The sequence below is a fragment of the Macrotis lagotis genome, chromosome 2 (assembly GCF_037893015.1).
Source record: "Macrotis lagotis isolate mMagLag1 chromosome 2, bilby.v1.9.chrom.fasta, whole genome shotgun sequence".
Taxonomy (NCBI): Eukaryota; Metazoa; Chordata; class Mammalia; order Peramelemorphia; family Peramelidae; genus Macrotis; species Macrotis lagotis.
In genome coordinates, this window is record NC_133659.1 from 227,364,954 (window position 1) to 227,386,948 (window position 21,995).

A 21,995-nucleotide genomic window follows, 5' to 3' on the forward strand; every position below is an offset into this window, starting at 1 on the left:
CCTATAGAAACAAGACTGTTAAATTTACAGTAAAATTTAAATCAGTTGGTGATTTCCTTGGACAGAAACAAGACTTCATTAAATTTACAGTAAAATTTTACAATCATCCAAAATAGCATGAAATCAAATAGAATTTTATGCATTGGAACCTTGTAATTTGTTAGAGTAAATTTTAGTGAAAGCAAGATCTGCTTTTTATGTTATTCAAAGCACCCATTTACTGAATTATTTTTAAAGCAGTTCCATTACATAGACCCAAGCTATATATATTTGACCTTGTCTTATTTAACATTTTTACCAATGATTTGTGTGGTCAAAAATGGGATAAAAAAATCAACATTTCAAATGAAATAAAGAGGAATATAAATGATGATAGACTTAAGATTCATAATGACCTTGGTAAACTTGAAACAGTGTAGTATAACTCATAAAATGAAATTTAAAGAACATAAATATAAAGTCCTAAATTGGGAGAGGGGAGAACCATCAGATTAAGAAGATTTGGCATAATTGCATTTCAAATGAAAAAATACCATGCTGGTGCAAACTCCAAATAAGCCAACTGTGTGATGTATCTATTTAAGAAGGAGGAGTAAAGAAGGGAGGTTGCACTAATTAGGTCACATTAATTGATGATGGGTTCCAAAGTTGTTGATAATCCTACTGTTATGGTCAGATCACATTTAGAGCATTCAGTCCTGAGGACCCTCTTTTAAGTACTAATCACCAAATTAGAGTACCCAGAAAAAGGAAGCCAGAATGTAGAGTCCAAAATAATGTTATATTAGGAACACCAAAAGAAAATGATGGTGTCTAGAATGGGGAGGAGAAGATGATATCCTGGGGAGATTGTAATATAATGTATAATAATCATAATTTCATAAAAAATGATAAAGTATTTAAGGGATGTAATGTGGAAGAGGGCCTGAACTTCTTTGAACTTCTTCTCCAGAAGACAGGATAAATGTAGGGAATTTCCAGGGGGAGCATATTTGGGCTCAGAATTGACCCATTTTTCCCAGACCTGTTAGTGTTGGAGAAGGTTCTATTGAGAGAGGCTTTGTCTGTAGCTTTTGTATTACCTGCTAATTAGCAAGTCACCCCCCTACTTTATATCTTTAAATATTACATACAATTAATACAATTTGCTGACATAGACCTATCTGAATTGTCTTCATCTCATCTCGTTATGAAAGTTATCAATAAAAATTGGATTTATTTTGAAGCTCTTGCTGATAATCTCCAACGATCAGTCTTTCAACATGTATCTACCTTTATATATTTTAATAAACTCCCTTTATCTTTTTTCCAAGTTTGTTTTGTTAATCAAGGCCAAAATCCTGAAGAAAAGAATTTCCTCTTAACTTAGAACTGTCCCAAAATAGAACATGCAAGAAGAGGAATGCTTTAGAAGGGATTCATGCATTGTCACTAGATTTACTAATCCAATTATGGTATGGAAAGTGCTTAAATAGCATGGTCATGAGCATGTCTTTATATACACTGAAGGCGAGGAAATTGGTTAAAATAGAAGGATCATGAGCAATTTAGGTTAGCTATTGAGATTAATACATCCTTATGGGGGCGGCTAGGTGGCGTAGTGGATAAAGCACTGGCCTTGGAGTCAGGAGTACCTGGGTTCAAAAAAAAATACATCCTTATGGATGGTTTGACTTTGGTTTGACATTAAGGTAAGTTGCAAAGGGAAGCAAGTAGTAGGAAAAAAGCTTCTTGTTCTGGTCTTCAGGTCTTTCAAAAGAGGGCTTGAATTTTTACTGGATGGTTTTTGTAAGGACTTGCTTGAAAGGCACAAAGGTTGTAATTTCACAAACTTCCTTCTAGCCCTCAGGTTATATAAATCTATTGAAATATTGGGTATTCTGAGAAATGAATGCCATTTTTTCCTCTTGGAAACAAATCTGTTTGGGTTTTTTTTCCCCTCTTATCTTAGGTTCTGACCTTAGCCAGTAATGAACGTATTCCTTTGAATCGTACCATGAGACTCGTGTTTGAGATTAGTCACCTAAGGACAGCCACCCCAGCCACAGTTTCCAGAGCAGGAATACTTTACATCAACCCTGCTGATCTAGGATGGAATCCGTAAGTTCTGATTTCATTTTTAACTTTCTTATCTATGCATGTCAAATTAGGGAGATGAGTAGGACTGGAGGCCTTAAAGCCAAGCAGAAGAAAAGCCCTATCTAATGTGCAAAAGGGATAGAATTCTTGGTGGGCAAGTACTATACTAACGGTCCTAATCAACACATGCTCATTAATAGATGATTAAACATAAGTATAATGCATGAATGTATGCTCTCCCTTCACACTTAGCTGAAATTATTAACTGAAATTCTATAAGGAGATAAATATTTTACAGATGAGAATAATATTGTACATGATCAGCGCCGGACAATAATAAAACAATAGTATCCACTGATGCTCTCCTGGGTAGCTACAGTGTATAGAATGCTGAGACTGGAATCAGAGTTCAAATGTAGTCTCAGCCACTTCTTGGTGGACAAGACATTTAACCTCTGATGACTGTTTCAATTTCCTCATCTATGAATGAAGATAATAATAGTGTCTACTTTGCAGTCATTTTGGGGGTGTGTGTGTGGAGTTTTTTGGTTGTTCTTTTGGGTTTGGGGGGGATTTAATGGGAAATTGGGCACTATCCAAATGCTTTTTTCTTTTCCCAGCTTAACAGTCATGAAACTCTTGCTTTCTTCAATAATAACTCTGTAAACATTATTATCCCTTTTTTGTTCATAGAAAGAGTTCAAGTTCAAGCACTTCTTAGTTACCCACAGACCACGAGTTTAAATAACCAAAAGCAAGAGTTAACCTAAAACTGTTTTAAATTTAAATTTGAATACACTATTGAGTGATCCTTTTGTTGATTTCCTAGTTAACCTTAGGCTAATTTTTGAGTATATTTTTATTATTTGAACACCTGGAACTATGTGGGCACTAGAATATAAGAATGTAATATCCTTAAGGGAAGGGATTATTTAATCTTTGCCCATGCATAGACCCTTTCAGGATGTTTTTTGTTCAGGTATGTGTCTCTTCTTTGTGACCCCATTTGGGGTTTTCTTGGCAAAAATCCTGGAGTGGTATCATTTCTTTCTCCAGTTCATTTTTACAGATGAGGAACTGAGGTAAACATGGTTGAGTGACTTGGCCGGGGTCACACAGTTAGTAAGTGTTCTGAGACTAGATTTGAACTCAGGAAGATGTCTTTCTGGCACCTTATCTACTGCACCACCTTGCTGGTCTTGGTCCAAACATGGCACCTTTCAGGTAGTAGGCATTTAATGGGCATTTGTTGGCTTGAGTTGAAGTGAACTGATCAGTAAACCTCAAGCTTTGCTAGAAGAAAGTCTGAAGGCAGATTGAAAATAGAGGTAACTTAATCATGGGTATTCATGATTGTATTTCATTAATGTTTTCCAAATTCTCCTTTCCTTTTCTAGTGTTGTAAGCAGTTGGATTGAAAAACGCAAGGTGCAGTCTGAGAAAGCTAATTTGATGATCTTGTTTGACAAATATCTACCCACGTGCCTAGACAAACTGAAGTTTGGGTTTAAGAAGATCACTCCAGTTCCAGAAAGCACTGTGATTCAAACTATACTTTACCTCTTGGAATGTCTTTTGACTCCAAAGAATACCCCTCCAGATTCCCCCAAGGAGCTCTATGAACTCTATTTTGTTTTTTCATGTTATTGGTCTTTTGGAGGAGCCATGTTCCAGGATCAGGTAAAGTAATTTCTGGAAATTGTAGTGTAGGAACTTTTTATGATTTTGGTTCATAGTATATTTTGCAGCTTAATTAAAAGGTCACAAGACCATCGAATTAGAATTGGAAGCAACCTCAGAGTCCATCTAATCTACACCCAGGAAATTAATTTAAAATTGAACCACCTCTCCATGACTTTTACGCTTAAATTACATTATTAATTTTTTTCTATCACTTTGATTCTAGACAATTAAGAAATCAATAATCAAGTCCTGATTTGTAGACTTGCCATTTAACTATCTGCTCTCCAGAGCCATTGAACTGACTTCAACACACCCATGAGATCACATCTCTCATTTTACATACCACACTCTTGTTTGTGGAAAACCAATGTATGAATGATCATAATTTGGTCATTTATTAGTAATGAGACCATTAACAAAGCTCTTCAGCTCTGTTTCTTCAGCATCTCTGTGACTTCCCTTCCAGTTCTGACAGACAATGATTCATATAGAATTTGCTGGTAATTTCTGATTTTTTTTCCTAGCTTGTGGACTATCGTGTTGAATTTAGCAGATGGTGGTTGAATGAATTTAAGACCATTAAATTTCCTTCTCAAGGAACTATTTTTGACTACTACATAGACCCAGAAAGTAAAAAATTCATTCCATGGACAGAAAAAGTACCTCCATTCGAATTGGATCCTGATATCCCATTGCAGGTAGCAACCCCCCCCCAATACTCTGAACCTGGAATCAAACATAAAATTTGTTTTTTACTCCTGCTTCTAAGAAATGTTCACTTACATGCACAGTGGTTTTTAGCAATAGTACCTTTCCATCAAAACTTGGAATTTTTTTTTGTTTGATATTCTGTACCTTAATTTGCTGGTGGGAGTTTAGTCATCAGATTGCCTATAGGATAATGATTATGCATTTAAACCATGCCTTTGATTCCATGAATTCTCTCTACCCCTAGGCTTCCTTAGTCCACACCACAGAGACTATCCGAATTCGGTATTTTATGGATTTACTTATGGACAAAAAGTGGCCGGTAATGTTGGTGGGCAATGCAGGGACTGGCAAGTCAGTCTTGATGGGTAACAAACTTGGAAGCCTGAGCACTGATGAATATTTGATACAGTCTGTTCCCTTCAACTTCTATACAACTTCTGCTATGTTACAAGGTAAAAAACAAATGAACAAACCAACCAAAAAAAATCCACATCTTTTTTCCCTGTAGTGATAAGAAAATGATTCCTCAGGAAGTTATAGAACAATAACTAACCTCCTTTGAATTTGGCAGGTGTTCTTGAGAAGCCACTGGAGAAAAAATCAGGGCGAAACTATGGACCCCCAGGCACCAAAAAGCTTATCTATTTCATTGATGATATGAATATGCCGGAAGTGGACAAATATGGAACAGTGGCACCCCACACACTGATTAGACAGCACATGGATCATGGACACTGGTAAATATAGAACCTTTAAGAATTGTGAGAGTTCTCCAATCAATAGTGATTTAGAGCATTTTTTTCACATAACTATAAATCAGTTTTCAGCTTAAAAGACAGTTGCCCTATAGGTTGCTACATAGTTCTCTGCCATCTCATATATAACACTACCTTGATAGCTTTTAACAAGGCCATTTCTGGTTTTTAATTTAAAAAAAAGAATTTATGAACTTTACCTGGGATGAAGTACACCTGAGAGCATCTTGTGATATCTTAAGATAATCTGACTTTCAGACACAACAGAACAATTTTGGAATTGTTTTAACTATATCCCTGGGCAGCTGGGTGGCAAGATAGATAGAATACTGGGCCTGGAGTCAGAAAAACTCTTCTTTGTGAGTTAATAGCTGACCTTAGTAATTTACTAGCTGTATGGCCCTGTGTTTGTCTCAGTTCCTCATCTTTAAAGAGAAGAAAATGTCAAACTACTCCAGTAATTTTGTCAAGAAAGCCCCAAATAAGGTCATGAAGAGTAGGACATTGAAAAATGACTAAACAAAAAAGACAGATAACATAGATTCATCCCTCTTTCTCCTTTCATAGAAAATTCCTCTTATCATAGTAGTAGAGACTCACACACCTTGATGACAATTCAATATCATAATACCTTGATTTCCTAAATCCATAGGGAGATATAGAGGTATATGCTTTTATGCTATGTTAGAATTTTGCTACCCCTTCTGAAAGAACTGAAATGTATTAGAACCATTTATTCAAGGGGTAAACTCTGGCAAATAAATGATTCTACAGAAGTATTTATATATATAAAAGTAGATTGTTATCATGATATTCCCCATGATTCCTGAACTGATTAAAATATGTAGTGACCTCTACCTGAATCCAGCATCCAAAACATTCCCCCCCCCATTTATTTCTGTTTTGTTTTAAAACCTTAGACTCAAACCATTGTATGACACTTATTTGAAGCCCAATTACTGAACTAGAGAATTTAATTTCACATAAATAGTACTGCTATGGACAAATGCATGAAGCTGTTAGACTCCCAATGCAGCTTGCCCTCTCTGGATGTTCTTGGGCCTGCCTCTGCTATTTGATGCTTAAATTAACCCTCATTTATTTTTTCTCTCACTTTAATAATATTCCTTTCACTTCTATATTATAGCTCTTCTTGCCATGTTCACCATAATTACATGATTACCTCCCCAGATTTTGCAATCTCCTGTATCAAATTTGGCAATAATGGCAAAAGTCCCATAGGATGAGCAAGCATAAATGCGTTGCAACCTGAATTGCTGAGGGAAAATGCACATCAGTAATATCACTCATCTGCTGAAGATTTCAATATTGAATATTCGTAGTTCAAAGTCATTTTAACATGCCTCAGTTTGCTTTTCACAGCTATAATTAGAGGTAGATTAATAGACAGTGTTGATCCCCATTTTATAGCTTAAAAAAATTCAAATTTAGGGAAGTTAAATTATTCAGGGTTTTCTGGCTAGTGGTAAAGCTGACTCTCAAACCTGACTCCAAATTCATTCCTTTTTCTATTTTTAAAATTTTATTATTTTGAGTTACAAATTTCCTCTCTTCCATCCTCTCTCGCCCACTGAGAAAGGTAAGATTAATTCTAGATGTGAAATATATTAAACATATTTCCAAAAAAAGTAAGGAAAAGGAGAGAATACTCTACTTCAGTTTGCATTCAGAATTCATCAATTCTCTCTCTGGTATAGCATTTTTCCATCATGAGTTCTCTAGAATTATCTTAGATCATTGAATTAATCCAAGTAACCAAGTCTTTCACAATTGATCTCATCACAACATTACTATCACTGTGCACAATCATCTCCTGGTTCTTCTCACTTCACTTTGCATCAATTCATATCTGCTGTGTTTTCCTGAAACCATCCCCCTCATAATTCCCGCAGCACAATAGTATTCCTGTACAATTATATGCTGCTATTTATTTAGCCATTCCCTAATTGATGGACAATCCCTCACTCTCCAATTCTTTGCTACCACAAAAAAGAGCTGCTAAAATATTTCCTTACAGATGAGTCCTTTTACTTTTCTTTTGATCTCTTTGGAATTACAGAAGTAGTAGTGGTTTTACTGAGTCAAAGGGTATGCACAGTGTTAAAGCCTTTTGGGCATCCTTCCAATTGTTCTCCAGAATAGTTAGACAAGTTCTCTACTCCACTAGTAGTTCATTAGTGTACCTATTTTTCCTTCTTCCCCTCCAACATATATCATTTCTGATAAATGTGGTGATACCTCAGAGTTGTTTGGCTTCTCTCTAATCAACAGTGATTTTAGAATATTTTTATATGACTTACAGACAGCTTTGATTTCTTCTTCTGAAAACTTCCTGTTCATATCATTTGATCATGTATCAATTGGGGAATAGTTCTTAGTTTGACTTAGTTCATTGCTCATTATATATTTGAAAAAAAAGAGGCTCTTTATCAAAGAAACTTGCTATAAAATTTTTTTATATTATTTCATTATGTGTTACTTTTTAGCAATATTAGGCCAAAGTTCTCTTAAGAACTTTAGAATTTATTTGTAGAATGAGAGACACTGACACAGGAACGCCCAGCATGAGAGCCTACCCTCACCAGAGGGAGTGTTGTGCTCTATGAGCAAGAAAAATTGAAGCAGCCCAAAGGAAACATGAGATGCACAAGTGCCTCAGACTTTTTGTGTCTGACCTGTTTGAGTTTGTATTGATCTATTTAATCACTGGCAGACACACTATGATGATGTTTGTTCTTCATTCTTTAGGTTTTTGCAAGGCAATGGGGTCAAGTGACTTGCCCAAGGCCACACAGCTAGGCAATTAAGTGGCTGAGGCTGGATTTGAACTCAGGTACTCCTGACTCCAGGGCTGGTGCTCTATCCACTGCGCCACCTAGCCACCCCTTGTTCTTAGTTCTTGAAGAAGACCATGACATCAAGGAGGTGATGTCACAATGATGTGCTCATGAACTGGATCTGAGTGAGGGGATGCTGTGCTATATCACCAGCCTCACTTCTGCAGAGCCTCTGGGTCCAGTGGCCAGATAGTAATCAGGACTAGAGATGGCCCTTGGATGCCAAAGTCACGCAGCTAGTTAGGGTCAAGTGTCTGAGACCAGTTTAAATGCAGGTCCTCCCTATTTGAGGGCCAGTGTACTAATCATAGTGGTAGAACAAAGGACTAGCAACAACAACAACAAAACTTTTCAGCATAATGTAGTTTTAATTAGGTCTATTTTTCTTTTTGCTTTTAAGGACATGATTGCTACTCCTGCCTTTTTTACTTCAGCTGAAGCATAGATTTTGTTCTGATCCTTAATTTTAACTCAATGTATGTTTTTGTTTCAAGTATGTCACTTGTAAACAACATGATGTTGTATTCTGGTGTTTCATCCAAACTGTAATCCATTCTTCTGAACAGACATAAAAGAAACAATTAAAAAGCAAAACATCTTTTTAGAAAAAAATCTGAGAAGAAACAACTCTTTGGGAGATTATCAGATTTATTCCTTGAGGGCAACTCAGTGGATAGAGTGCTGGGCTTGGAGTCGGGAAGACTCATCTTCCTGAATTTGAAGTGGTTCTCAGAGACTTACTGTGTGACCCTGGGCAAGTCACTTAATCCTGTTTGCCTCAGGTCTGGAAAATGATCTGGAAAAGGAAATGGTGAATCCACCACTGCGATATCCTTACTGAGAAAACCCCAAATGGAGTCACAAGAGTCAGATATGACTGAAACGACCAAACAGTAGCAAAAGTATATTGTTCTTTTTTCTTTTTTTTCTGGATTTTTTTGTAAGGCAATGGGGTGAAGTGACTTGTCCAAGGTCACATAGCTTGGTAATTAATTAGTGTCTGAGGCTGGATTTGAACTCAGATCTTCCTGACTCCAGGGCTGTGCTCTACTCTGTTCCACCTAGCTACCCCAACAGCATGTTATTCTTAGCATTTCATGAAGTATAGAAAGAATATTTGTGACCTGGGGCCTTGAGGCTAACAAATATAAATTTGCTCAAACTGCATTTTCAAGCCTGTTATGGTTTGCTTTAAGCCCACCCGCCCCAATTCATTTTGATTGAGAGGTAATATGGTATACTGGCTGGAGATAAAATTGGAGGACATTTAACTAATGTCAGAAAACACTTAAACTCTCTGATACTCATCTTCATCTGCCTAGTGGGGATATGTATGTTGAGATAATGTAAGTAGAGTGCCTTGCAGATCTTGCTTGAAACAGATATCAGTTGTTATTCTTGGGAGGTCAGAGAGAAAAATGGGCTACTTCTGCTGGTCATAGCAATCATAACAGAGTAGGTATTCCTTGAAGTGACCCAAGAGAAAACGAAGGGTTGATTTTGCAGTGAATTGACCCAAGACTTTTTCCCCTTATATAGGTATGACAGAAACAAGCTGACATTAAAGGACATTCACAACTGTCAGTATGTAGCTTGCATGAATCCCACTTCTGGCTCTTTCACCATTGACCCCAGACTTCAGGTAGACAAGGAGAAAACAAATTAATAACTTGTGTCTGTGTGTTGTGCATGTGAGATGGCAAGTGGGGGATTTGATTCTAATTCCTTTTTGATGGGGAGAAGAGTTTGAGTTGGGAGCAGAGTTTCTAATCAGCAATATTTGTTACCAAGTTAAGTTGCACAAAATGCACTCTCTAATTCTTAAGGAGATGGGTCAACAAAATTGGGGGAGAGTGCAGTTGGAGAAGCAGGAAGGGGGGGGGTAGCTTGCCTGAGATACAGCCACTGGAAAGGAGAAAGTGTGCCATTTGTAGCTTATGTTTTTACCTAGTTAGGCTTACCAACCAATTGCAAAACTCAATTGCTTCTTAGCTGCTTTTTCTCTGGAAATTTTAGACTCCTCTCAAGGGGAGAGACTCATTCAAAGAGTGGGTAGACCCAGAAGAGAACAGACCCAAATACTAAAAACGTGCTGTAGCTGTCCTTTAATTTCCCCCCAATGGAACCACTCCAGTTAGCACCCTTTCCCAGTGTCACATGGGGAAATCATCTAACACTCCTCTTGAATCTTCTGGTTCATTAGGGATCCTCAAAGTATTCCTTGTCAATTCCTCTCCTGAAGTTGCTGGATGCTTTCTCAGTTAGAAAATTCCCCTCCCTGGCCAAATCCAAGTGAAGGTGGCCAACAGCTGCTAGATTTCTGGAGAATTTTCCCTTTAGCACTCCCAATAATCAAGTAAGATAGGCCTAAGGACATTCATTAACTTTTTTCTTTTTTGCCTTGATATAGAGACATTTTTGTGTGTTTGCTGTGAGTTTCCCTGGACAAGATGCTCTTATGACAATTTATAACACAATACTTTCACAACATTTATCCTATCGATATGCCCCCATAGCAGTTCAGAAATTAAGTGTCCAGGTGGTCACCTCAGCACTTGGTAAGTTGAAACCATCCACATTCACTTTAGTATTTCTAAAAGCTACTATTTTATGGAGGATGATGGCTTCATCTTTCCCCTAGTAAATATTTTATTTATATATATAAATCAATATTTTTAAAGGATGCTATGTTTCAACAGGAGGTAAAAGTATAAGAAATTCAGTATATAGAAGTGATTTACATGTCAACAGAGAAGCAAACTTCCTCTCTGTTCAGCTCTGCAAATTTCTTACTTAAATTGTCACTATTTCATAATCCATTTGCTTTAGAAACATTATTTTAAGTTCTACACTTCCTGAGGCCATTAAACCTATAGAAGAATCAATGTGTATATTTTTCCTATAATAGCCTTGCATCAGAAAATCTCAGCAACCTTTCTTCCTACGGCCATTAAATTTCATTACATCTTCAACCTCCGGGACCTATCCAACATTTTTCAGGTATGATTTTCTTCTATTTCTGTGGCATTCTTATTACCTCTTAGCCCAAATCCCTGTTTATCAGTTGCCTATGATTCTTCGATGGAAGCAGAAACATTATCAGTAGAATAGAGAAATCTATATAGAAATCAGTTTTTTTATTTACCTGGGCTCGCTTTCTTTTCATCTTCCTGGCACCCACTGAAGCAAGATGGTATAAGACTAATTTTTATTAATTTTATAGTTTTTTAAGGTTTACAAATTGTTCTACCTTATCTCATTTGGTCTTTACATCAACCCTGTGAAGAGATACTATTGTTATTCCCATTTCATAGATGAAACTGTGATTCATGAAGGTTACAGATCATGTCCAATGTGGAACCACTAAGAAGTGAGTGAGACAGCATTCTGATGAAGGTCTTTCTGATTCCAAATCCAACACTCTCTCCATGATTCTACACTGTCTTTCTTTTGAATAGGAAATATTCAGAAAGACCTGGGTTTGAATCCCTCCTCAGATACTTATTAGGTGAATGACCCTGAAAGAGCCATTCTATTTATGAACTTCAAGCAACTTCCTAAAACATATCTACTAAGTTAAGATGGCTTGGTGGAGGAAGTTCCCACCCCAAGTCATCCCCTACGCTAATGAAATCATAGCTCCTTGACATTGTCAATATTTTCATCCTTGTCGCTGATGAAATCTTTTTTCTTCAATGAAATATTTTTTGCTATTCTGAACTTGATAAAAATTAACAAATATGAGTAGTTCCCTATCAAAGAAGGGGGTTGGAATGGGGGAAATGTTATATGACCTTGTGAATCTCTGTCACATACATCATTCCCCAGTTGTCTTGCTTGTTTCCATGCATTCTTTTAAACACTTCATTGACTTCCTTGTTGTTGCATCATCACTGCAAAGCTAGGTGGTGCAGTGGTTAGAGCACTGGACTTAGAATCATGAAGATTCACCTTCATGAGTTCAAATCTGGTCATTTACTAGCTGTAAGTCACTTAATCCTGTTTGCTTCAGTTCATCTTCTGTAAAATGAACTGGAGAAAGAAATGAAAAACCACTGCAGTATCTTTGCCAAGAAAACTTCAAAAATGGGGTCACAGAGAGTCAGAGATGATCAAAATGGCTGAACAACAAGAAATCATCTGCTCTCCATTATCTTCTCTTAATTAAAAAAAAATTCTCCCTTATAACCACTAAGCATAGTTAAGTAAATGTACATGTTAGCCATGTTAAAAAAATCTCATTTTTTCAGTTCATCATCTCTGGAAACATAGTTGGTCACTGAATTTGATCAGAGTTGTCAAGTCTTTCAAATTTTGTTTTTCTTTACAGTGTTATAGTTATTACATATCTGTTGTCCTGGCTCTGTTCCCTTTTTTCTAAATCATTTCATACAAATCTATGGGTTTTCCCCCCCTTAATCCACCCCATTTGTCATTTATTACTGAGTAGTAATATCCAATTACACCCATATGCCATACTATTCAGTCATTCCAGCTCCTCTTAGTTTCTAGCACTTTGCTGCAACAAAAAAATAGTACTATAAATACTTTTACATGATTTTTCTCCCTCTTTATTTTAATTCTTCAGAAAATAAGTCTAGTGGTAGTATTGCTACAAATAGTAGCTTGTTTTCTCCTACATCATCTCCAGCAATTGTCTTTTTTACATTTCTGACCAGTTGATGAATATGAGGAAAAACCTCAGTTATTTTAATTGGCTTAGTAATTTGGAACATTTTTGCTTTTCTTCTGAGAATATCCTGCTCATATTTTTTGTCTATTTATTGAGAAATGTCTTTTTCTTGCATATTTGAATTGGTAATCTGTATAACTTGGATATCACATCTTGATCAGAAAAACTAGTAAAGATTTTGTTCCTTTCAGCTAATTCTTTTCTTTCCAATTTTAGCTGCATTGGTTTTGTTTTTGCAAAAATTTTCAATTCATAATCAACTTACAATTTCATAATCAAAATTGTCCATTTTATCTCCCATGATGTTCTTAAACTCTCATTTGGTCAAAAACTCTTCTCTCATCTATAACTACAAAATGTATCTCCTTTGCTTTTCCTTATGATGACATCCTTAATTCAGTCTTGCAAGGAAAATCACCCAGAAATATCTATTAAGAGACATGATTTGATAGAATAGAATGTAGATTTGGGAGGCAGAAGCCCTGAGGTTGAGTACAACTCTGATACTAACTAGCCACATGTAAGGCATTTGACATCTTTTTAGCTTTAGCCCTTATGAAATGATTCTGATTCATTATTTGTGAAGGGAAGGAAGTGAGAATGTGTTGATATTGTGGGATACCTATGTATTCTTATTTGTATTTTTGGTAAAAGATGTATAGTTTGGAACCTAGATTAGGGATATATGTCAGGACCATGAGCCATTACCTAGAGGTAAGTAGGTTACTGAATCCCTAGTTGAAGACTGAAAAAATAACCATACTCCATATGATTATTAACCTAGCTTGGTCAATAATGGAGAACTAAGGAACAACAAAAGTCCCCAGGTAAGTCAATTCAGAACTAGAGTATAGTCTGGGGAAGTCGTTATACAGAGAGGAGGTTTCAGCTCAGAAATTAAATTTCAGGCAGTGAAGGACAAGACCAACATTAGTAGAAGAAATAATTATACTATTAAACACAGAAATGGCAGAAAGATCTGGCACATAGGGATGATTTTCAGCAGCAGTAAAGTGAGAGGATTCATAGGTTCCAATGGGGCCAGATCTTAGAAACTTCCTTAAGGAAAAGTGAGGTGACACAAATCCCAAACTTAAGGGTTGGTAACATTGACACTGAGAGGGAAGAATTATTTCTTATGAGAAGTCAGGGCCTGGGGTTTAGGAGAGGCTTTGCCAGCAGATTGAAGATGAAATATCTTAGGATTGACAGTGGGAAGGTATATCTCCATTTAGGTCCTAGTCTCCTCGAGTAGTATAATGGAAAGTACATTGACTCTAGAATCAGTAGACTGGAATTCAGATCTTGTTTCTAACCTTGTCACTTGGGTAAGTCTAATTAACCTTTCTGTACCTCATTTTTTTCCCTTATTTATACAATGGGAGGGCTTTTGTTTTTTAACTTTTTGCAAGGCAATGGGGTTAAGTGAATTGCCCAAAGTCATACAGCTAGGTAATTAAGTGTCTTGAGCCCAGATTTGTGCTCTGTCTTATACTACTCCAGGTCACAGGCTAGAGAAGCAAGCTCTTAGAGGACTAAAAATGGCAGCTCTGCTCACTAAAGTCTATGACAGCAGAATGAGAACTGAATTAATATCAAGGTCAGAACCAGAAAGAAGATAGTGAAACAAGGAAGAGTCTAAGAACAGTGTGTGTGAATATCCATGACTAGTCCTGAAGACTAGTATTTATTACTTAAAAACTCTTTCTAAATTGGGAAATGATTATATTTTTTCCAACTTATATGTGTTGTACTGACCCACATCTCCAACCCTGATTCCTGTCTTTTTTTTCTCTTGTATCAAATAGGAATGATAATATTTGCATTATCTGCTCCCTATGATGTTCTCTCTATCACTATCTAGTCTCCATGATGGAGTGATGACTATAAGACTACTTTGTCAGGCAATAAAAAAGGATCTGTTTTGAAATTTTTTTAATTCTGAAAATTTCCCCAAAAGAACATTTCTATATGCATAGCAGAAAAAAACAACTAAAAAAGAATTAGATTGTTTGGGTTCAAATCCTTTACTGAATATATAATGTCTGTGTGCAAAAAGTTTCCACCTCCATGAGCTTCAATTTCCTCATGTAAAATGAAGTGTTTGAACTGGATGAACTCTGAGCTTTCAGCTTTAGACCTATGAAAGATGAACTTATATCTTAATTTACTTTTCTCTCAAGGCCAAGAATTCCACAATGACTAGTTTGTGCTTTGCAGGGACTCTTGTTTTCTACAACAGAAATCCTCAAAACCCCTCTTGACCTTGTACGATTATGGCTACATGAAGCTGAGCGGGTATATGGGGACAAACTCATTGATGATAAAGACAAAATACTACTATATAAACTCACTGTAACTTCAGCCAAGAAACACTTTGAGGTAAATTATAGCACTGGTTTTCATTACTCAACCCAGATTGCCTACACCAGACCTGTGTGGTTTCTAAGTGGGCTGGTTGGGTCTCCTGCATTTTTAATATATTTAGAAAAGTCCTAGAGGGTCCCAGTTAATGACTTTAAGAAACAGGTGTGAATATGAATAAGAAGTTTCTGTGGGTACCCAAGACAAATAAGGAGCTATTAAGAAAGTACTGGATGACCAATGAAGAATTCTAGTCATTTGACCCAAATGAATTACATGTAGGTACCAGTTTATTGAAAAAACTGACAGTTCTGATTGTTGAGCCATAGGCAGTGATCATGGAAAATATAAACTACATATATGATAATATTGGAGACAGACAAATGTCCCAGTCAAAAAGGGAAAGAGAATGGGATCTGCAAAAAGACCAAACATCTTCTATATGTGAAAATTTTTTAGAATGCATCATTAGAAAATGGTTATTAAACATCTAGAAAGGGAAGATTGCTGAGAATCAGCATGGCTTCATCAGAAATAGGATAGAGAAGATAATTTCATTTCCTTTTTTGGAAGAAATATCAAGCCAGCAGATGGAAAAAATGCTGTGGTGATAGATTAATTATACTTTAGCAAAGTTTTTGGTAAAGTATTTCATAGTATTCTTGTGGAAAAGATAGATTAGATCAGAATATGAGAAATGTATTCAGAAGTAGTTGGATGACTGCAATCAGTGGGGTAAAAGTTCCGCTGTGGTATAGGCCAGGCATGCTTCGCCCTGTGCTGTTTTAATATTTTCATCAGTGATAACAGTATAGATGGCATGTCTATCAAAATGTGAAGTCACAGAAATCTGGGAGGGGTAGCTGAATACAAAAGATGACTGAGCATTTGGGCTAAATCTAATAAAAGGATAATTGTGAATTTTTTTTTCCTTTAAGCACACACACAAAATCAAGTTCACAGAAAAATGTCTGTCCTTCGTTTTTGAAAAAGACCATGATATCAGGAAGGTGATGCCATGACAAGCCACCAGCCTCACTTTTGAAGTGATTTTCCAAGGGTCACACAGCTAGTAAAGTGTCTGAGGCCAGATTCATGAAGTCTGACTCCAAGGCTGGCTCTCAATCCACTGAGCCACTTAGATCCTACTTAGTACATAGTGGATGCTTACTTAATAAATGCTTGCTGACTTGAGGACAGAACTATGAACAATAGTTTAAATATCCAATTTAGGTTTGATGTCAGAAAACTTTGTAATAAAGCTACAGAATCTGAATGGATACTGTGTTCACTTTTTAAAAATTTCTCTTCCTATCCTATGGTTTTCTTTCCCTTATACACAAAATGATTAAAATTTAAACATATTAAACACAAATTTATATAATTTTTACTAGACTGCTCTTTGCTAAGTGGAGGAGGTAGAAAAAATGTGTAACTTATAAATATGCAAATGGATGAATGTTGAAAACATGTACTAACATGTACTTGGAAAAATAAAATATTAATTTAAAAAACTTCCTAATAATCCAAAAGTAGAATAAATGAACTCCTTGAGAGGATGTTTCCCTTCTCCTTGGTAATTTTCATACAAAGGCTGGATGGTCATTTGTTGGATGGAAATTCCTTTTGTCTATCAGACTAAATGTCTACTAAAGATACTCCAATTCTCTGTGAAATCACAATTTATCTGTAATTTAGTCTTTTAGAATTAAAATAGACAAAATTTTATCTTCTTCCTCCTTAGACACGAGATGTGTAATTTGTCATTGGACCTGTCAGGTTTTCCAGTTTGGGCAAGACCTGCCAAAATTTGTACTTTGCTGAAACAACCTTAAGAACTTTAGGCTGAATTTCATGCCACAATGAACATCAGAATAGAATTGACCTTAGTCAAGGTCAATTTTTCTATTGAAAATAAGGATGATTTACATTTCTCTTTAGAACTTATAAATTACTTTCAAAACTCTGATCTTGTTTATTCCTCATAGGCTTTATTCCTCATAGAACAAATATGTACAATCCCTGTTTTACAGAAGATAAGTCTTAAGAGTTAAGTATGTTTTCAAATCCTCATAGTTAAGTAACAAATCCATGATTAGCAACCCCTAGCTAAATATTTGTGTAAGATATGTCCCATAATCAAGTTGAAAAATTCTCAATCCAGTGTAACAAACATTTGTTCATTTACAATATTGAATTAGTCTAGTGAAATGAAAAATATTCTTTGCCTATCCCTCAAAATTCCTATTCTATGGAACATGTCCTGTTAGTATGCTACTGGCTTTCCTTACCTTGTTTCCTATCTTGCTGAAAGCTCATTACTGATGTGGTGGAGAGGAAGTGACTTATGCTTTGAGAGGTAGAAGAAAGATGCTGTTGTGATCCAAACCCCTGGAAATTCTTCAATGGAGTTTTTTAGTAGTTCTTTATAATTCCATTATGTGATATTGATATGTTAAACACCTAAGTTACTATGGAATATCTTATAATATTCTCTTTCCATGTGTATAGGAAATTGGTGATAATGTTATGTTTGCCAAACCAAATATCTTCTGCCACTTTGCCCAAGGGATTGGAGACCCTAAATATTTCCCTGTAACTAATGTAGTACACCTGAATAAACTATTAGTGGATGCTTTGGACAGTTACAATGAAGTCAACGCCGTCATGAATTTAGTGAGTAGAGTTAGTCAGTGGAAAGTATAAACTATTTTTTGGAAATATTATTTTTTTTGCCTCACAATTTGCAAATGATTTTTGACATAGTTCAGTTTTGGAGATAAATAATTGTTATTATAAAATATTAAGTCATATTTTTGGTCTCTTTAGGTGCTATTTGAAGATGCAGTGGCTCATATTTGCAAAATTAATCGCATCTTAGAATCTCCCCGAGGGAATGCCTTGCTTGTAGGAGTAGGAGGCAGTGGGAAGCAAAGTCTTTCCCGCTTGGCTGCGTACATTAGTGCCCTGGATGTGTTTCAGATTACTCTGAAAAAGGGATATGCAATCCCAGATCTAAAGGTAAGAAACAATTTTTTGTCAAGCTCCTTCTTGAGGTTGGATTTTAAGAAAAATCTAATTTTAACAAAGCTAGATAGAAAAATTAATGAATGGTAACAACTCATCTGTACAGAGATCTTTAATGTTGACTATAATCTTTCCCCTTAACAAACTCTGTAGGACAAGAGGTATTTTCATTTTACAATTGATAAAACTGAGTATGAAAAAATTAAGTATAATGCATAAGGACAAATAGATGTTGAATGTTCAATTTGGGAATCCAACCTAGGACTTTCCATTCTGTGTCCTATGCTCTTTGCCTTATGCCTTGCTTCTGCTCAGAAAAATATAGAGAAAACAAAACAGAGAAATCTGAAAGGCACCAGTGTACAGACTGTAATCAAACTTCACACACACACACACACACACACACACACACACACACACACACACAAACACACACACACACACACACACACACACACACACACACACACGAATGAAAAGATCACATTGTAAAAGGATACTCTGAAAAATAAAATACTACCTTGCCCCTCTTGCAAAATCAACATGGCAGTTAGGGTAACAAAAGCTGAGATGAAGCCTCTGAACTATTTCCCACTTCTGCTAAGCATTTTTATGCCCAAGCAGCAAAAGACCTCTAACTTTTATTAAGAGGCTCAATTAGTTCACTGCCACTCCCCAACTGCCAATTTAGTTGATGGAACCCCGGGTGGGACTGCCAAAGAGAAGTGAATTGTGGGGACAAGACAGCACCTAGAGGTACAAAACACAAACCCTTCTTCAGAAAGGTGTAGAAACTAATAACCTCATTGCTCTTCCCCAGAAACAACTGCTCCTGCCACACACACACAAGCAGAGTAGGGGTTTTGGCTAGCACATGGAATACCTGCAGTGGGCAGTAGTAGAAGATAGGACTGAGGGTGGATTGAAGTCAGGAGCATCTACTTTATTTAATGGAAGTTGGGGAACTATGATCATAGAGAACTATCACTGAGAACTATGATCATAGCCATATGTTAGGAAGGTTGCTGGCAACTTATTAGCTTCCTTCCTCTTAGAATTACTTTGTAGATAACTTTAGACCCCCTCCCCCCAGTAGAATAGAAGATCCTTAAAGGTAGGAACTGTGACATTTTTTTGTATCCCCAGAGCTTAACATTGTACTTACACATAGAAAAGATTTAATAAATGTTGAGTTGAATTTACAAAGATGGACTGGAAAAAGGGAAACAGTGTTAGAGTATTATAGTTGAAAAGAAAATTGTAGAGGGGAGGAGTCAAGAAATGTAAGAGATATTATCACAAGGATGGAAACAATTGAACCAGGCAACTGATAGAATGTATAGTGATGAGAAAAAGAATAAAAAATGACCTAGATTTCATCAGGATGACTCAGAGGATGGTGGCAGCTTAATAGAAATAGAGAAATTGTGGGAAGGACATGTTTCAAGGAGAAGTTGGTAGTCTGTGGGACTTGAGTCAGGAAGACTTAGGTTCAAATTCCACCTCTTAACACTTAAAAGTTGTGTGACCAAGAGCAAGTCATTCCTTCCAACTCTAGGAGTATTATCCTATGATCTGATAACCTCTTTGAAACTTTGGTTTCTGGATTTATCCATAATAGCTTATTCACACAGGGGTGGTTGAAGAGGAAGAGGGAAGAACTGCCAGCAAGTTGCCTTAACCTTATATCCTTCCCCTCTCCTTCTGATCCAAGTTGGCACAGACCCCACTGGGGAACTGACTTGACACTGACTCCTCTACTTGGTTTGTTCCCAATAATTGCAGGCCTAGCCCCCCTAAAAAGTACTTATAACTGTTCTTAGATGAGCAATCATTCTGGTAAAATAGAGGACTACAAGACTTTATCATCTTGTTAATAAACCCTTGGGTCCTGCCATCTGACCGCTGATACCCCCTCTGACACACACACACACACACACACACACACACACACACACACACAGCTCCCTAGCTAGAGAGTAAACTCCCTGAAAGTAGGAACTATTTTAATTTGTCTATTTGAACATCCAATCTTTTGCTCATAGAAAACACTGAATAATTACTTTTTTTGTTTGTTAATTTATTTATAGGAGTATTGAAAGGCTCAAATAAGATAACATTTGTACTTCCCATATTTTAAGGCAATATATAAACTATAGTAGTCATAGTATTAAATTCAGTTTAGAATATATGACTGTGAGGTACTGTTGGTATATTTCAATAGAGATAATAGCAGGCAACTACTATCCCCATTTTATATAGATTAACAGTATGAGAGAACCAAAGAGATACTGATTTTAAATTAAGGGTGTTTGCTGTTGTTTTTCCTTCCATTTCATTATTCTATTCAACTGTCTTCAGTGCCTCCTTCAAGGTAGCCATCCTGGCTAAATTCTACATATTAGCTGCTAATTTCTCCCAGCACCTTATTCAGTTTTGCAAGGGGCTAGCTTTAGAGTACTTCTCATCCCCAAGTCAACCTAGCACTTGTTGAATGGAAAAGTGGTTATTTCCATCTGGTTTGCCAGAATAAAACTATGTATGTCTACTCTTAAATGGAGAGAAAATTCAACTATAATGAAACTTCAATTAGAAATTTTTCAGTGTGAAAGTCATTGTCAAATTGTCTGTTGTTTCTGTCATTTGTTCTAGATGGATCTGGCTGCTCAGTACCTAAAATCTGCAGTGAAGAATGTGCCCACAGTATTCCTAATGACCGACTCACAAGTGGCTGAAGAACAATTCCTGGTATTGATCAATGATTTGCTGGCATCAGGAGAGATCCCAGGTCTCTTTCAGGATGATGAAGTAGAGAATATCATCTCTTCTATGAGACCACAAGTAAAAAGTCTTGGTATTCCAGATACACGGGAATATTGCTGGAAATTTTTCATTGATAAAGTGCGCAGGCAGCTTAAGGTAGGAATCCCTTGAAGTCTTCAGGTCCATTGAGAGTTGGAATTAGTAACATGTTGCTTTCTAGGTTTTTTTACATATTTGTTCATGGATAGACTTGTCTTGTTTTTAAGTAATTTAAATTGTTCATAATTGGGAAGGGGAATTGATATCTCATAGATGTCTCAATTGGACTTCAGACTTGTTATTGTTTTGTTGTTCAGTTGTTTCAGTTGTGTTTGACTCTTTATGACCCTATTTGGTGTTTTCTTGGCAACTGGCTGACTACTAAAGATCAATTCATTGGAGAGGGATGCACTTTAGGAGTACAAACTCAAAGAATACCTTCACCCTGGGGTAGACATCTCTGGAAGACCCAAATCATGAGTGCAAGTTGGAGTGCATTCCTACAGAGGGCACAATATCTATATGGACAAAATATAATACTAATAGAATGATAGTAGAATAGAATAATACTGTATCTATGGGGAGATATAAATAATAAAAGTATTTTATGTTTTAACTGACATGACCTGTTAAAGATATTCAAGCATCAGGAAAAAAAACTCTTTGTATATATATATGCCTTATGATAGGTAGGACTCAGAAGGATATGGACCTTCACCATTATTAATTCTTTAATGAAAATGACATAAATTAAACTAAAATCCCAAACCATTCTTGAAAACTAAGAATAAAGGAAGGTAAACAGTAACCATAGTATGCTGTGCAAAGTAAGTACTTGATAAGTAGAATATAATTCTTCTATGATAAACTGAATGTAAGCAAGTCCTTTTTTTCCCTTTTGTTTCTGTATCACTGGACTGAAGCAGCATCTAGTATATAGTAGGTGCTTAATGCATGTTTACTGAATGAATGGGTCATGTCTAGGAGTAATAAGGTAAACCTCAAAGCTGGTTGACAAAATCC

The 21,995-nt window shown here is 36.2% G+C and overlaps 1 protein-coding gene across 1 annotated transcript in view; it reads left to right on the forward strand.

The window, feature by feature from the left end:
* Nucleotides 1-21,995, forward strand: part of DNAH17 (dynein axonemal heavy chain 17) — a 167,789-nt gene that overhangs the window by 104,956 nt on the left and 40,838 nt on the right. The window contains exons 44-55 of the mRNA XM_074225035.1: nt 1,952-2,100; nt 3,477-3,759; nt 4,287-4,460; nt 4,718-4,925; nt 5,045-5,210; nt 9,626-9,728; nt 10,497-10,644; nt 10,995-11,086; nt 15,000-15,161; nt 17,655-17,819; nt 17,973-18,164; nt 20,823-21,089. Of these exons, the coding sequence (XP_074081136.1) occupies nt 1,952-2,100; nt 3,477-3,759; nt 4,287-4,460; nt 4,718-4,925; nt 5,045-5,210; nt 9,626-9,728; nt 10,497-10,644; nt 10,995-11,086; nt 15,000-15,161; nt 17,655-17,819; nt 17,973-18,164; nt 20,823-21,089 (2,109 nt within the window). The remainder of the gene's footprint in view (nt 1-1,951; nt 2,101-3,476; nt 3,760-4,286; nt 4,461-4,717; nt 4,926-5,044; nt 5,211-9,625; nt 9,729-10,496; nt 10,645-10,994; nt 11,087-14,999; nt 15,162-17,654; nt 17,820-17,972; nt 18,165-20,822; nt 21,090-21,995) is intronic.